Below are 18290 nucleotides of genomic sequence, written 5' to 3' on the forward strand. Positions count from 1 at the left end.
CAGCCTACGTGGTAGTGATTTTATCGAAAGAAACTTATATGTAATTTTTGCAGAATGTGAGACTGAGCCCCTTGGAGCTCTTTTGCTCGGAGGGATGCTGGGTTGCCCCAGCCCCTCCCAATTATGTTATCGTTGGGAAAATTGGCCTTCCGGCTATGGACATGCTGCAAGCTTTCAAGGTAGAGCTTAAAATTTGGACTAAACCCCTATTCCAATGAAAAAAGATATTTTTACTCTAGAAATTATTTTGAGGGCCCTTTTTTCTTTTGTCGTAATATAAAACACGGCCTAATCACACTATATCAAATTATGTTACTGCGTACAGCGTATTAAGGGTGGTGGTCAAGAATGGTCGGGTTCACATATTTAATTCACAAACCAGGAGACACAAAGGTCATTAAACCCATCTTATAGTGAAACTAGTATCCCACACCCTTTCCCCCTCCCCTTTGCCCATGATAACTACTTTCACTCCCATCAGGTGGATCTGTATATTTAATTTTACCTTAAATAGGAAATAATTGCACGTACATTATTTTTCATAGCTTGTTATACTCTCAGCATAGGCCTATATATTAAAACAGTGAACAGGCTCTGAATGAAAAGTTATACCTTTTTGAACAAGTTCAATGCATACACATGCATAATAATATGGGATTAATGTAAAAATTTTCTGATTTGGTGTATTTCCTGGCATGTTCTAATTTGATGCTTCAAACACATCATCCAAAAAATAAACATTGTATTATTCAAACCTTGAAATTTGAAATTCAACTGATATCTGTGTATAGTTTAAGTGGTTAAAATATCATTACTAGGCCTATAGTTTGATATCCAATATAATTGCTGTAATATCAATATAAACAGATAATCTGTTGGTATTGGTCAACACGTTCATGGGGTATGAGGTCATTTGCAGTTGTCCACCTTTAGAATAAACTACAATTTAGTATTCGCTCAAGTCAATCCACAGCGATGTTAAAGAGCGCTCTATAGACGCATTTACTGTCTGCTGATTTTATTGAGATTATTAGTTTTCATTTTCCACTTGCTTTCTATCTTTATTAGTTACCCCTATTATTTGAGCACATGTGAGTTATGTACTGGCCGCCCTTTGTGCCTCAAAATTGCCTGTAATTGGGGGAGGGTTTGCAAACTTAATAAAGTAAAGTTTTATAAAAGCGTTTTGGGCTCAGATTTTCAACCCTGGGGTCGGGGGTTTGAAACCCTCGCAGTGCAAGTCGTTTTGTCCTTAGGCAAGACACTTTATCTACTTTGTCTCTCTCCACCCAGGTGTATAAATGGGTACCGGCATATGCTGGGAAGGTAAAACAAACTGCTGTGAGGAGTGGCGAACCCCCATAGTCTTGCACAGTCTGGCCTAAGGAAAGAGATAATGCACTTCGGGCCGGTCGCGAATTTTTTTTTCCTGAACATTTGAGGCAGTGGAGATTGGTAGCGCTACAGATTCAACGTAACGTCTCCTTGATGCAATGAATATTTTATAAGAGTTTCCTGCGCCTGTCTCTTATACACATCAGATGTGTATAAGAGACAGATATATGTGTGTGTGTGTGTGTGTGTGATGGGAGGGGTGCGTCTGTGCAAGTATTATCGACAGACATTAATTGAAGAGAACGAGGGATTTTAATCTCCCTCCCACATTCGTAAATTATTACAAAATCTACATGCAAATCAGACAATTTTCGAAAACCATTTTCCATCAGCAGTGTGAAGCTTGCTTGTTAGGTACATGTATTTATAACAACTTTCACCCACGTATGTTAATTTTATTATGGATACATTGTTACTTATCCTAACAGCTGGAAAACATTCTCGCTATAATCGTAATCAGGAACTTTAATAGACAGCGTGATAAGTTATATAAGTGCGATAATTGTTTGTTTAAAGAGGGTTTTTCCAATTCAGCCTCTGTAAGTTTTAATTGGTAGGAAGAATTTGAAGAATCCAAAAAAACAGTGAACTGAAAAAGAGGGGTTTCCCAAATCATGAAAACACCCCCTGGCTGTGAGCCTGATTATGTTCTAACACATCCACATATTATTTCTAATAGGTATGAAGGTCCAGCAAATGTCTGTGATCCAATAAATACATGTTCTTGCATTGCCGAAGTTTTGGGTAAGTTGCCAAAAAATTGTTTTAAGTTAAGCCGGGCACTCATTGCGCGCGAGGTCCATTCTATAAAGAACACAACATCAATACGCACGCTCAACAGATTTTATTGACTGCCATCGACAATCACCAGCCAGCGTCACCGCATCGTCTAGCGCAGCGTTCCGCAAACTTTTTACTTCACGGCTTATTTACGATTCCAAGCACTATGCCGCGGCCCAGCAGTCCACATGGGCATTCGGTTATCAAGAAATGTGTGGTGTTGTTTACTGTAGTGATCTTTCTAGGACAGGTCTTATATTTGTTTTTATCTTTAGCTCATGACTTATCCAATCATTCCTCCATACCGGATTTAATCGATCTTACTGGTTAATACTAGACGATAACATGGTGTCTAGCTCCCGAGGGGGCATAGGCACAAAAACCGCTCATAACTGAAATAACATGCACCATTTGGCACTTTAGCAGGTGTGCATGCGACGCATTCGCTGTAACAATGAAGCGGCTTTATTAAAATCTATTTTCTCCATGATGCAACGTCTCTTTGTTTTTTGTTTTTGTTTTTGTTTTTTTTTTCGATTTCCAGACGGCTTCGCGACCCTCCAAAAATGATTCGCGGCCCAAATTTGGCGTTCTGCAAACCATTAGTTTGCGGAACGTCGGTCTAGCGCTCACAGGGAGCGGAGTTGGATTCTTCGTACGACCGTCGTATGACGCAGTAAGTGCCCGTCTTACAGCCTACGTGGTAGTGATTTTATCGAAAGAAACTTTGTTGTTGCTCTCCCCTCGTACATTCAGGACTCCACGGACTGTTCTGGCTACACTTGATGTTTCGTCATTATATACTAATATCCCTCATGAAGAAGGTGTTAATGCGTGCATTTCAAATTACAAGCAAATTCGGGGCAAAACCCCATCTAAATCACATCTCGGTGAACTTATCATGCTGATTCTGACCAATAATAACTTTGTTTTCGGCGACGGTCATTACCTTCAAATTCATGGCACAGCGATGGGCACCAAAATGGCTCCATCTTTTGCTAACTTATTTATGGGACAATTTGAGGCCAATTTCCTGTCCCTACAGCCCAAGAAACCGGATGTTTGGTTTCGCTACATTGATGATATCTTCATGATCTGGACCCATGGTGAAGATAGTTTGGATATGTTCCTATTGAACATTAATTCGGCTCATCCCACAATCAAATTCACTGCTAACAGATCCACAAGCAGTGTAGATTTTTTGGACATTACCGTGACCATGGAAAATGGTGAACTTAAAACTGATCTCTTCCGTAAACCCACGGATAAGCATTATGTACCTGCTCCCTAGCAGCTGTCACCCCCGCACTGTACAAAAAACATTCCGTACAGCCAAGCATTGCGCATGGGACGCATTTGTTCTTCGGATTTAGATTTTCAGAATCAAACAGAAGAACTATCCGGACATCTCCGGAATAGAAATTATCATCGAGGACCAATTGAAAATGCTATAAAAAACGCAAAGGACATACCTCTGTCTCTTATACACATCTAGATGTGTATAAGAGACAGAATAAACACAACAACAAACTTTAATACTAATAAAAATAATGGTCACTGCCTATCACCCTAGGTTACCACCACTAAGGGCTATAATTCAGAAGCATATGCCCATTCTACAGACCACAGAACGTCTTAGGTCTCTTTTTCCGGATACACCGTTCATAGCCTATCGCAGACCACCTAACCTTCGTGATATATTAGTACGATCTAAATTCAAGAGGCAAACTAACTCTTGCGACAACCGTAATTTGGGTAGTGCAAAATCATGCAAAACATGCTCCTTGCTTGATTCTACACAATCATTCAAGAGCAACCAAACAATCCTGATTATGTTTTAACACATCCACATATTATTTCTAATAGGTATGAAGGTCCAGCAAATGTCTAAGGTAGTGATTTTATCGAAAGAAACTTATATGTAATTTTTGCAGAATGTGAGACTGAGCCCCTTGGAGCTCTTTTGCTCGGAGGGATGCTGGGTTGCCCCAGCCCCTCCCAATTATGTTATCGTTGGGAAAATTGGCCTTCCGGCTATGGACATGCTGCAAGCTTTCAAGGTAGAGCTTAAAATTTGGACTAAACCCCTATTCCAATGAAAAAAGATATTTTTACTCTAGAAATTATTTTGAGGGCCCTTTTTTCTTTTGTCGTAATATAAAACACGGCCTAATCACACTATATCAAATTATGTTACTGCGTACAGCGTATTAAGTGTGGTGGTCAAGAATGGTCGGGTTCACATATTTAATTCACAAACCAGGAGACACAAAGGTCATTAAACCCATCTTATAGTGAAACTAGTATCCCACACCCTTCCCCCCTCCCCTTTGCCCATGATAACTACTTTCACTCCCATCAGGTGGATCTGTATATTTAATTTTACCTTAAATAGGAAATAATTGCACGTACATTATTTTTCATAGCTTGTTATACTCTCAGCATAGGCCTATATATTAAAACAGTGAACAGGCTCTGAATGAAAAGTTATACCTTTTTGAACAAGTTCAATGCATACACATGCATAATAATATGGGATTAATGTAAAAATTTTCTGATTTGGTGTATTTCCTGGCATGTTCTAATTTGATGCTTCAAACACATCATCCAAAAAATAAACATTGTATTATTCAAACCTTGAAATTTGAAATTCAACTGATATCTGTGTATAGTTTAAGTGGTTAAAATATCATTACTAGGCCTATAGTTTGATATCCAATATAATTGCTGTAATATCAATATAAACAGATAATCTGTTGGTATTGGTCAACACGTTCATGGGGTATGAGGTCATTTGCAGTTGTCCACCTTTAGAATAAACTACAATTTAGTATTCGCTCAAGTCAATCCACAGCGATGTTAAAGAGCGCTCTATAGACGCATTTACTGTCTGCTGATTTTATTGAGATTATTAGTTTTCATTTTCCACTTGCTTTCTATCTTTATTAGTTACCCCTATTATTTGAGCACATGTGAGTTATGTACTGGCCGCCCTTTGTGCCTCAAAATTGCCTGTAATTGGGGGAGGGTTTGCAAACTTAATAAAGTAAAGTTTTATAAAAGCGTTTTGGGCTCAGATTTTCAACCCTGGGGTCGGGGGTTTGAAACCCTCGCAGTGCAAGTCGTTTTGTCCTTAGGCAAGACACTTTATCTACTTTGTCTCTCTCCACCCAGGTGTATAAATGGGTACCGGCATATGCTGGGAAGGTAAAACAAACTGCTGTGAGGAGTGGCGAACCCCCATAGTCTTGCACAGTCTGGCCTAAGGAAAGAGATAATGCACTTCGGGCCGGTCGCGAATTTTTTTTTCCTGAACATTTGAGGCAGTGGAGATTGGTAGCGCTACAGATTCAACGTAACGTCTCCTTGATGCAATGAATATTTTATAAGAGTTTCCTGCGCTGTTTGCAAGTCTGCAGTGTTTACACACGAGACACGATTAAGCCACGACAACGACATATCATCGCGCAGTTTGTATTCTTCAACACTGCGCGCATCTGTATCATCGTGTCGTTGTCGCGTCGTAATCGTGTCTAGTGTAAATGGGGATTTAAGCGATATATCCAAGGCTCGATTAGGCCTACCATGTAGGCATCATGCAACAACGACTAGTATCACTGTAGTAGTCTTATAATGAAGAGTAATGATTGAACGCCCACAGATTTGGACCCTTTTTAAAAAATTATAACAGAACATGTCTAAAATAAATAATTATTAGGCTATTATCTACAAAATTATAAACACTGTTGCGGCCTGTTGCGGTTTTTTTTTTTTTTTTTTTTTTTTTTAGGAATGTATTGTCACTCAGGCGTGTATTGTATATGCACCAACATAAAAAACTCACACGAAATTAAATGTGTTGCACTTGACGTAAGTGCACAAGTATATAAACCTAGGGAATGATGTTTGCCCTACCTGACGTGGTATATGTACTGAATGCTCAGTACTCTTAAATACTTGCAAAAAACAATCTCGCACGTGATTCGGGTTTTTTTCGCAACTTTATTTGGGAATGTACTAAGCATTCAATACGATACCACGTCAGATAGGGCAAACATCTTTTCGTATTATTTATCCTCACGCAAAATGCCATCGGAGTATATAAACTACAAAATGAAATATAATACAGTAACACTACTAATAATAGTACAGCATTACTCGTATAAATATTTTATTCTGAGGCAGATACATAAATTGTTTGATTTCTTATTATGTGAATCGATGAATCTGCTATGAAGCAACTTATTTCATTATATATATATATATATATATATATATATATATATATATACATATGTGTGTGTGTCTTTATAGTAGGCCTAATGAAAATAATAATTATATTACCATAATTATAATGTAGTTGGTCTTTTGTGTATCCGAATAAATATTTAGTATTATTGTGTTTTTTTTAAATTTTATGTAAAATAATGTATCCGAAATCATTAAAAAACACACAGTACTGTAAAAGATCACAGTAAGTAACATGGTAACATTATAATTAATTGTAAAATTTAAAACACATTGTTTGTATTTTTTAAGTTATGTTAATTACTTAGAAAACAAGTCCCATTAACTTATATCAGCAAAGTTGATAATGATAATATTGGTCGTCATCATCGTTATCGTCACCATTGGTATTATTCAATTATTGCCATTGTCATGATAAATATTAGATCTTTATTACTGCGCTTATTAATACTGTACTTTACTGCATTTACGTCAAGTAGTCCTAAATATATTTCGTAAGCCTACAACTTATAAGTATTTTTATTTTGGTATGCGTGACTGAGATATATTCCTAAAAAATAAGGCCTAGGCCTAGACCTAACTGTATACAATATTTTATTTGTAATTATAGCCTAATCATTATTCATTTCAAAAATAGGCCTATGTATTTCAGAAGTATAATAAAAGGAGAGCTAATTAAGTCTGTGGTGTTCAACACTCTTCATTCTCGCCATGCCACTATCGCATCATATGCCATCAGCTCTTACTGTACGTGTGTAGAAACCGCTCTGACAATAAGAATATTCATGATTTATTGCCGAATCAGGAAAGTGATATTTTGAATCTATAGCGCCACCAATCTCCACTGCCTCAAACGTCCAGGAAAAAAAATTCTGTGGGCCCAGAGCTTCAGGTTTCGAAAGTTACCTTTACCAATAAAGGTATTTTGTGTATTTCAGATGGAATAAATAACAATACGTTTCGGTGTAAATGCTACCGCGACTGCAAAGACATTTCCTACGACACCAAGGTATCATACGCCAACATCCCAAGTTACAGTATTAGTAACGGTACTCAAGAAGCTTACAACGTATCCGCAGAATTTGTAAAGTATGTTTCAATAAAAGGTCGTTAAAGATGCAATATCAGTCAAAAAGACAGGAAAATACCTCAAACATTCAAATAAAATATCTTGAATAGCTCATTTGAAAGATGAAACAAAATATTAGCTTCAAACGAGAAACAGATCAAAGCAAAGTAGTTCTCACCAATTTACAGACATTTTTCTAAGAAAATCTTTAAATTGATTGCCATCCAATTTTAAGGATCTATGTAAAAGATTATTGGAAAATTATTATTTACCTCTTAATTCAAATTTTTAATTTTAAGTAAATAACTTACTTAAATATGCAAATTAAGCAATTCAAATGTGGAATTAAAATGTTATTGACATGACTCTAGTGCATCTAAGTGCTCCTAGGCCACAATAGCGGAGAATACACATCTAGGTATGATGGTGTAGTAATGAAGATGACAATGACGACAAGACGAGACTTTTTCTATTCCTTGTTTCGCATACTCATTTTTTTAAAGATCATCGGAGGAGGGCAGAATAAAAATAAAAATAACATTTTGCTTTCTAATTTAGCAAAAACATCTAGACGGAGGAGAAAATAAAAATTAAATTTTATAGGTGAATGTAAAATGAGATGGTTAAATGCTTCTAATTTATATAATTAGGTGAAAATATACATATTTTGTCTTTAGAGATTTCAAGGGAGCGGAGGGCGTAATAAAAACAAAAATAAAAACTTAAATTTTTTTTTTCTGAAATTTCCATTTTTTGTGGCGGCGGGTGCGCGATTAGTTATTGGCCAACAATAACATTTTATTTTTATTCGAAATTATCAATATTTGCGTTCGGCGGGTTCGCTAAACAAGTATTAAAAAAGTCTCGTCTGATTGGAAATTGTAATACATTTAATATGGTCATAATAATGGTGGTGCGGATTATAGGCCTTGTGATGATGATGAAATGATGCCGGTGGAGGATAATGATAAATTATTATTTATGATTGATGGTGATGATGATTATAATACTGAGCATGCTATTGAAGATTACGGTGATGATGATGATAATGATAATAATATTAATAATGGTGGTGATGATAATGATTATGATGATGACTGTACAATAATACAAACATGGTAATAATTATGATTATTGTGATAATGAAATTATGAAGTGATGATAATTAAGTGATATGGATCATTATAATGATGATTATGATGTTAATGATAATTATGAGAATTATAACGACAATTATTTTTATAATGCTGATGGTGGCAGTGATGATGATTGAAATAAATGTGTATGGTTATCGTATAAAAATGATGCAGTGTGTTGTGGTGATTGTCTATGCTTGAAATGTAGTAATTATGTTGTTTTATAACACACCTAAATAGAACCCTGTCATTTTGATTGGTGGATTTCGTATCACGTGACATTGGCTTACCCCATTTCGTCACTCATCATGGAAATTTAGTTCCATCGCGTGCATTTAGTTCTATCCGTGCATTTTCTTTCTATCCGTTTTTGCCCATTGCATGTCGAATAGGATACAATATAACTTCAACCTATATAATGCATTCTTTTGATTCGCTAAAAAGACGCTGAACTGTTCCATTTGGAAAAGGGCTAGATTTTTTCATAATATATTAAATGACAAGAATATCCATTCAGAAAAAGGTAGACTTTTTAAATAAATTATCAACAGACAAGAATCTATCTTAGATGTGTTATAAAACAATTAATGTTTTTTGTTATTCGTATAATGGAGAGAATATTATTGTTCGTTTTAAAAATGGACTGTTCCATTACACTTCGCGGCAGTCAATCTTTCAACTCATGAAAATCTTCTTCCCATTGTTACTCAGAAACATTCATTTAATTTAATGTTTTTAACTACTGTCGTTCTATCATCTGTTTTATTCCATTTTATGAATTTTATTCTGCTTGTTTTCTGTCATGATAACATTTGCAGTTACATTTCTGTGTTTTCAAGGACTCAATGGAAATAATTTTTTTTTTTTTTGGCTTTTCCTTGTAATTAAGGTCGTGTTTTTGTGCAATTTATGAGTCTGATTACGAATAAATTCTTTATCTCTTTATACTTTCATAATAGGAATAATGTTGTTATGTTGGATGTGTATTATCCTGTAATAAGGAAACAAGTTTATAAACAAACAAAAGCTATGACCTTCTTAGCCTTAATGGGTAAGTATCTGGTATTGGTATGGGCATTTATAATGCGCTTTTTGATTGTGGTTATAAAGTTTGCAGTAAGGAATTTGAAAACAAGGAGCATGGGAAGGGTATGCTTAACAGTGAGTGGTGTATCTATGAATATTCAAATGATGGGGTCCAAAGGTGAATTAAAGTGAGGGCTCGATGATTAAGCGGTGGTGGTATAAGGTGATTTTTTTGGAGAGCATGCTGGTTTCCCACCGGACATTTACCCCCGGACACTTTCCCCCGGTATATTCTTCCCCCTGTGACATTTTTCCTAGACTGATTCCCCCTAGGACAATTTTCCCCGGACATTTTCCCCCCTTTATAAAGCACAAATTTAAGTACAAGGAATATCATCAAGATTTTAATATACCGGTATCATCTCTTTTACTAATGTTTATCAGATCAACTTCACAAGTAACAACAATTATTTAAATGGTAATATTTAATTAACAAAAACAAACATAAAAAAGCCAATATGAATTACATACATTAAGCCTTTAAGTTTACTTGAATTTGCTAATTGTTAGTTACTATTTTCTTCTCATATATAATTTGTTGTTGTTGCTTACTTTTAATTATAATATAACACATAGCAATATTGACAATTTGATAATAATTAGATACAGTAGTAAAGTAGTAACTAAAAATGAGCAATTGCAAATAAAGTAAGCTTAATGGCCTAATGTATGTAATTCATATATTGCTTTTATGTTTGTTGTTGTTAATTAAATATTACCATTTAAATAATGTCCGGAGGGTAACCAGCCTACATCCGATTTTTTGCTATATGAGCATATTATTTTTTGCTTTGAAAATTTTAAGTTGTTTTGTGGGGGTGGGGGCTGGGGTGACTATCTAGAGAACGCATCTGTGAGGGTGATGAACCTGGTAAAATCTAACACTGAGCGTGGATTCTATATGCTTATGAAATGTTGCTTCTCATAGAGCTGAGATTAAGGAGACTTTGACTTCCGACGACGTAGAACACAATGACGTCATATTAATTTATCTGTGCATGTCTGAACATTGTGCATTATGTTCTCACTAAAAATCTAGGACAGTTGTCGGCCAATTCACTGACTTCAGTGAGTCAATGGAAGTGGGAGCATACCCTATAATGGTTAAATTTGTTATGCCAACTGTGTTGTCGTTGAACAGCAAACTAAACACTGAAATGGAAGCGCTGCTTCCAAGAGTATGTGCGAAATGCTCCTCTTCTCACTGCTTCTCTCTACAGTAGAATAATCGGGACATCCACTGCCAATCGGATAATTGATATTGAAGGTTACACAATCTCAATGATTAAAGTTTAAATGCATTTGCATACATACGACCGGTATAGAAGAAACTTGCATTATTTAAATTTAATTTGTTAAACGTACAGCAGTTATTTGAAGAGAAGAAAACTAAAAACCATGTCGGTCTGAAAAAAAAGCATACAGTACATTTGTATTTTGGCTATAGAACGCAGTCTTTAATTGTAGAAACAAATCTTTCCCACTAGCAGGTCATAACATACCCTGTTTTTCCTACAGTCCGCTGCTGCAATACGGTAGTATTAAAACACATTTGTATGTTTTATTTATTTTTATCTTTATATATTGGTTATTATATACTTTTATAATTATATCTATTTAATTTACTTATTTTATTAGGTGACATTGGTGGAGAGTTGGGATTGTGTGTTGGAGTGAGTTTCATTACAGTTGTTGAGATAATCGAATACCTGACCTTGAAAATTAGGAGGTACATGAATGGAAAAAGGGGAAAGAGAAGGAATAAGAAAAATAAAAGCAGTGTCGTCTCACCACAAAATGGTGCACACGGTGTGGAAATTAATAGTTAACATTAATAGCTAATTGGTCTTTGAATGGCTTTCTTAAACCGGCCACTCACTACGCCCGGCGGTCTTCGCCGACAGGATTCTATGGAGAACGCAACGCAACGACGCGCATGAACAGATCGTTTTTAATGATGCTAGCCACAGACAATCAACAGCGTCAAATCATCTAACGCTCACAGGAAGCTAAGTTTGATTCGTCGGCTGACGGTCGCGCGACTGTCGTACGACGCAGTCAGTGCCCGGCTTTAGGATCAATAGATCCCGCAATATGTAAATATTTTAAAGTTTGGATACAACCTGAAGCAAAACTATACATACCGTAAAGTTTCAAATAGAAGCCCCGTATGGGCTTAATCTCGAGCAGCCCATCTCGAACAGAAGCCCATGGGCTTTTATTCAAGATAATATGGGCTACTTTTGAGACAGTACTTACATACAGACTGGCGTTATCTTTGATTATTATTATAGCGTGTCTGTAGTATTTTATTGTATATCATAGTTAAAATTTTAAAAATATTACACAATTTCGAATTTCATAGTTAACAAATATCGTATAGTAGCAATTCCAAAATTTACAGCATTAATTGAAAAAAAAAGCCCCCTCTTTAGTTCGTAATCTAAAAAAAAAAGCCAATTTCGATAACAAGCTAATGGTTTCTCTTCGAAGTTTATCAGTGAACAGTAAATTTACAATAAAGCTGTTCCCTGGGTTTATGGTATTAACACAATAAGGCTGGGTGAACAAACTCTGCACTAAAACACTTCTTAACACTTCTGTAGTAAGAAATGTGGCTTTATAAGTAGGTTATCACAATCCTGTTTACGCATGGGGCGAGCGATGGGCGCTTACTTAACGCACCCAAAGTTGGAAAAAGGTTTAGACAGAATATACCCTAGAAATTGCAAATTGCAAGTGAAGTGCTGCGAAGTACAACTGCATATAAATGTTCTTCGAACAAAATTATTTATGCGAGTCAAGTGAAAATAATGAATATAAAAAAACTATAACAAATAATATGAGACACGACCCATTGTCTATATTAGAACACTTCTCATTGAGTAACAAAGTCGTAATTTTTCATTTTTGTCAAAAACTGTTTCAGGATCACATTGTCACTTAAATCAAAAGCTCCCTTATTTCCTGTCTCTTATACACATCTTGGAGTACAATTCAAAAAACAACTATAGGTCTAATAATGAATTATTGTGATGTTAAATAGACAATGTTAGCTATCAAAGAGCGACGTTGTTTTCATTGGGACCGATCGTCCCTTCAAGGCTAGGTCTATACCATCCTAGCTAGTCTAGGCCTAGAGTAGGATAAGGCTAGCGCGACATGCGGACGTTGGTACGAGTAGGTTAGTCTACAAACGTCGCCTGAAGTAATTGATTTTACCCGGCAGAACGAAAGAAGGAAACTCCGCTTTTCAGTCGTCTTAGCCACTCGTTTTTTGACAAACAATGACCTTTCAGAGGTCAAATTGCTGTCAAGAATATGAATTGGCTGCGTCGCAGCAATAAGTTTTGATTTAAAAAAATAAAAATCAAAGGGAAAACTTAAATATTTACATTTTAACCATAAGCAATCATTATGCCAGTATTGAAAGTTTGGTGCGTTAAAGTTGCTGTATAATTAAAAAAAAAAAAAAAAAATCGAAGCTGCGTTTCAAGCGGGCTCTATTCAACTTGACAGTTTGTCATATTTTTGACGCAGTAGCAGAAAAAATTAAAGAAAACTACATTTATTGAATGTTACAAAGTTTACAAAAGGTACTGATACAAATGTTAATTTCCTCCTTATTAATTGTAAGTTAGGACTTGTTCAGAACTATTATTAATTACTATCCATGTTTCGTTGGTTAGACCTATTTTCGACTATTGCAGCCTACTGTACAATTCTATCTCAGTAACACAATATAAGTTTATGTATAATATTTCAATAATCATAGGTATTATAATGTTATTAATTTGGTTCCAAACTCTCTTGAACTTCGTAAAAGGAGAAATGTTTTGATGTAGTCTTTCTTTTTAAGTGTATGAATTTTGTTTTGATACTAATTTAGACCTACTTTCTATATTTTCTCTTAAAATTAATAGACTAAATTTTCACTCTAACGATATTATATTTGTGGTTCCATTTAACAGAGATAATTGCACAAAAAATGGTTTTATTCGTTGTTTAGCTTTTACTTACAGTACATTGTTACATGCAGATCCTATTATCGATTTATTCCATAAAAATTTAATACACTTTTAAAACATTTTATTACATTTGCATGCATTTACATGGTTGATCTGCTTGGCTTTGGGCTGGGATTGATTTTTTTTTTATTGGTGACTTGTGACCCCGTTTCTTTTTATTAGTATTTTTCTATATATCTATATGGTAGTAAAACTATTTTAAGACATATTTTTATTGGCAATTGATTGCTGTTTGATGTGTTTTTTGAAATAAATAAATAAATAATTTCATAGTATTATTGTAATTATATACGTTTGTCTAATTATTTTATTGCATGTAAATAGTGAGTAATTTAGATTCAGGTATAATGTACCTTTCGGCAATATTTTTGTGTCTTACTGTGTTTTGTGTTTTATAATAATACCATGAAATTTACATTCGAATATGTGTAATAAATTGAATTTATAAGGGCCACATAAACGTAAATAGATGTGTTAGTTTGAGATGTATAGAACAAATATGATATTACAATAACAAAGTTAGGAAGAACTAAAATGTTATAAAATGCAAATATGCCGTAATATCATTTATAATTGAGTATTTATTGAAAATATACACTGTATGTTTAGTCATAACATAACGTATACATATACAGATGTGGTATGATCAGTACAAAAAGATAATCAAAGGCGCCATGCGCTTTTTAACTTATACCGATATATTTTATAGCTTTATACATATCAGAGACTCACTAAATTTATTGAAGGCAACAAATAAAAATAAATATGGCTCTTTTTTCTCAATACATTTTTCTTTGGTCTTTGGTTATTTTATCTTATAATTGAACAAGTACAGTCCTCATTGTTTTAAGACTGGAAATTATTGAAGATATGAAAAGGGTGTGGTCAGGTCAAATCAGATCTTGTCTCGTTTAAAGCTTCGGGCTGATGAGATATCTCTTTAAAAAAAACACCAACTCATTTTTATTCCTAGACGCTAAGAAATGTCATGTAGGCCTATATAAAATAGTGAGAGAATTGATCCCTGCGAATTTGTTTGTTTTACAATACATGAAATCTGTATCCCTGTGCTTATACAATAAAACAATACCCAATATAACATATAAATAACAATAAATATAAATATAAATTACTCAAAATACAATAGCACCAAAATCCAACTAACTTAACTAAATAGAAAGACAGTGAAATGGACTTAGGGGTTAGGCATAAAACAACCTCTTTAGTGTTCTGCCGTCATGCAGGTCTTTGGCTGCCAAGGCCTCCACTGGCCTCCACTCTTCCCTTCATTTCCACGTAAGTCCTCTTGTCATTTAAATCGTTTATCACCTTACTATATTTCTTACTCTTTGTCTTTTCTCTTCCATTCGTCCCTCTATGACTTCTTTCAACAAACTCTCTTCCCTTGAAACATGACCAATCCAATTCTTCTTTCTTCTTCTACTGACATAATGCTCTCTTTTCTTCTATACTGGTCAGTACCTCTTCATCTGTCTTTTACCTCAGACCAACAAACTTTCTTTATTCCTCTCCACACCCACATCTCGAAAGATTCCAGCCGTCTAAACATCTTCCTTTAGCAGTGTCCACATCTCTGCTATATAAAGCCACGCTCCACACTACTGTTTTTAAGATTTTCTTTTTAAAATTTATGTTCATTACGGTACCTAATCTAAGACAGTGATTATCTGGAGAATTAATTATTGTAGAGCTGACGTGCGTTGTATGAACGATTATTTTAAACGGTTTGTTTTGACAGCAGTTTGCCGAATTCTTCCTGATCTGTTAAAAGTTATAAGGTAACCACTTGAATGGGTGAGACTCATCCTTTAATATTGTTTCTAATTTCATTAGGGCCGACTTACCACAAAAGCTGTTTATACTTGGAAGCTCCATACTAATTACTTTTCCTGCCACTCTGGTTATTTTCTTAAGTTGATTATTATTTTTTTGTTAGATTGCTAAACCCCACAGGCAATGTAGAGTAGTAGGTTATTTTTGGTATCAATAACTACATTGCACAATAAGACAATATTAATACACCTCTAAATTGAAATCGACACAGTAGTAGTCAATAATTACTACTAACCAAATATATTTGTCAAAAATTAAGTTGGAAATTATTTTTAATTATTATTTTTAGGTCTATTTATGAATGGCCACCAATATTCCAATATCTAGTGTCCCCGATCGGGGAGAGATGAGCGCGACTCCCCAACGAGAGCGTAAGGTGGACGTGCTCAAAATCTCTCGCAAATCTTGTGGTTTAAAGGGCTTATTTCGATGAATGTTAGAGTTTATTGATGTATAAAAAAAATACATATAATTTTTTTCTCTCTGACAAATTGGGTGATTTTTCCAGTATAATCAACATTTAGTAGTTTAGAAAACATTTTTTTCTTTAAGGGATATGATTATTATGTGGTACAACAGCCGAAATCAAAGTTTGGGGAATAGTAAGCATTTAATTAAATATTAAATTTCCAGTGTTGTAGCATAGGAAATACACAAATTAACGGAAATAAGAATAGTTAGATATATAAAAGCTTGATTCATATTCATTTCATCATTTTATTGAAATGTTTTGCTATTTGATTGAAATTGATCGTTTGATTTCCATTTGTATTTTGATATGTTTTAATGTATGATGGGTTGATTCATACGTAACTGTTTTTGTTAAGTATTTTATCTCTCCGTTTTGGAGGTTTTTGAATAAATTGAAATTGAAATTAATTCAAATAAAAGATTGTAATATCTGAACACATGAACACAAGGTGCTTTCTAAAAAAATAAGCCAGATCCATTATTTATTGCCATTATTGACAGAAGAAATGTCATCTCCATTACCGTAAAATGTGACCAATCAACATGATATCTTCAACAATTATTAGTCTTGGGGTGGAATTGATGCAATAAGCTTTTTCAGCGTGATCAGTCACGCGTGGCGACATCTACGCGCAATTTTGCGTTTTACGTAGCAAATTGTTTGATTGGTCATAAATTCATCACCGTAAGGACTTTTTCATTGAAACCTGACACAAGTAATTTTCATGTCAAGTACTATTCATATGCACAGAGCTGTGGAATTGCAGCTCACTACGCGCACGTATGCGTGCGCTAAACATTAAATTTGCTCAAAATCACGTTTTGACTAAATTTGTGTACGTTTCAGGTGATTCTGAGCATTTCAACTGTCGTGCGCGCATTTTCGCGCGCACAGCGCGTGAAGATGACTCAAATTACAATTTTTGACATATTTTGAGTTTCTTACACTGTAATGACATATTTGCATTTTTTTTCAGTAATTTTACGTCTAATAATAGTGCAGTACGCGCACATCTAAGATACGTGTGCATCTGCGCGTTTTTTCAATTTTCAGTCAAAATGAGTCAAAATTGTACCTTTTTTAATCAGTTATAGTTCCTCAGGATGAAAGGTGACCCCCAATTTTTATTACATAATCTGAAAGCACATGAGTTGTAAATATGATTTTATAGGTCACATTATGACGTCATCATATTGCCATCTGAATTCAACAAACTGAGTATTATCGATGACGTCATTTTAAAAAAATGCGAATTTGAGCGTATCTCGCTTATTCTTGGTCGACTGTCTTCCAACTTTGAGTATGTTATAGCTGAGGCAATTTTCTTTCATATATGTGACAATATTTCACATTTTGATGACGTCATCATGGTCAAAATATAGGGTTTTGCCTACCCCCTCATCATTCTTTCATCAAACCTTTGATGACCCCATAATCACCTTAATCATTCGTGATTTCTGAATCATATTTAGTGGGCATAAACTTCAGGTCATGGGTAAATGTTATGTACATTATATTTTAGTGCGCGCGTAATAACGCGAGCGTTCGCGTGCGTCAAAATTAAAATATGCTTTATATCCTGTCTTTTTTAAAATCAGTTATAGCTCCTTAGGATGAAAGGTGACCCCCAATTTTTATTACATATTCTGAAAGCACATGAGCTGTAGATATGATTTTATATATCATAATAGCTGATCGGACATTGTGACGTCATCATATTTCCATCTGAATTAAAAAACAAGAAAAAATTTATATTTCTTTTCTCAAAACGTTGATGACGACAAATTTTGCTCGTCTTACCGTGCGCGTGCGTCAAAAATTACATATGCTTATAATTATGCCTATATATAATCAAATATAACTCCTTAGGATGAAAGGTGACCCCCAATTTTTATTACATATTCTGAGAGCACATGAGTTGTAGAAACAATTTTATAGATCATAATGGTTGATTGGACATTGTGACGTCATCATATTGCCATTTAAATTTTTAAAAAACTCAATTTTTATTTATGACGTCATTACTTTTTATACTCGTTTGAACCTATCTCGCTAATCTTGAATGATTGTCTCCCACCTGTGAGTATATTATAGCTAAATCAATTCTCTTTCAGACGTGTCCCTTTATTTTTCATTTTCATCACGTAAGCATAGTCAAAAAGAATTAATTTTTGGAGCCCTTTTATCTCTCAATCTTAAAAGATGTAAAGAAATAGAACAGA

At 34.6% G+C, this 18290-nt stretch overlaps 1 protein-coding gene across 1 annotated transcript in view; it reads left to right on the forward strand.

Annotated features, from left to right (window-relative positions):
- LOC117116309 (acid-sensing ion channel 5-like) overlaps positions 1-11543 on the forward strand; it is a 25994-nt gene extending 14451 nt beyond the window's left edge. The window contains exons 6-9 of the mRNA XM_033260330.1: positions 2075-2139; positions 7362-7512; positions 9588-9679; positions 11353-11543. Coding sequence (XP_033116221.1) covers positions 2075-2139; positions 7362-7512; positions 9588-9679; positions 11353-11543 — 499 coding nt within the window. The remainder of the gene's footprint in view (positions 1-2074; positions 2140-7361; positions 7513-9587; positions 9680-11352) is intronic.
- Positions 11544-18290: the final 6747 nt, after the last annotated feature.

This window comes from Anneissia japonica, unplaced genomic scaffold, assembly GCF_011630105.1.
Source record: "Anneissia japonica isolate Jap-2015-1 unplaced genomic scaffold, ASM1163010v1 scaffold287602_len1038180_cov171, whole genome shotgun sequence".
Lineage (NCBI taxonomy): Eukaryota > Metazoa > Echinodermata > Crinoidea > Comatulida > Comatulidae > Anneissia > Anneissia japonica.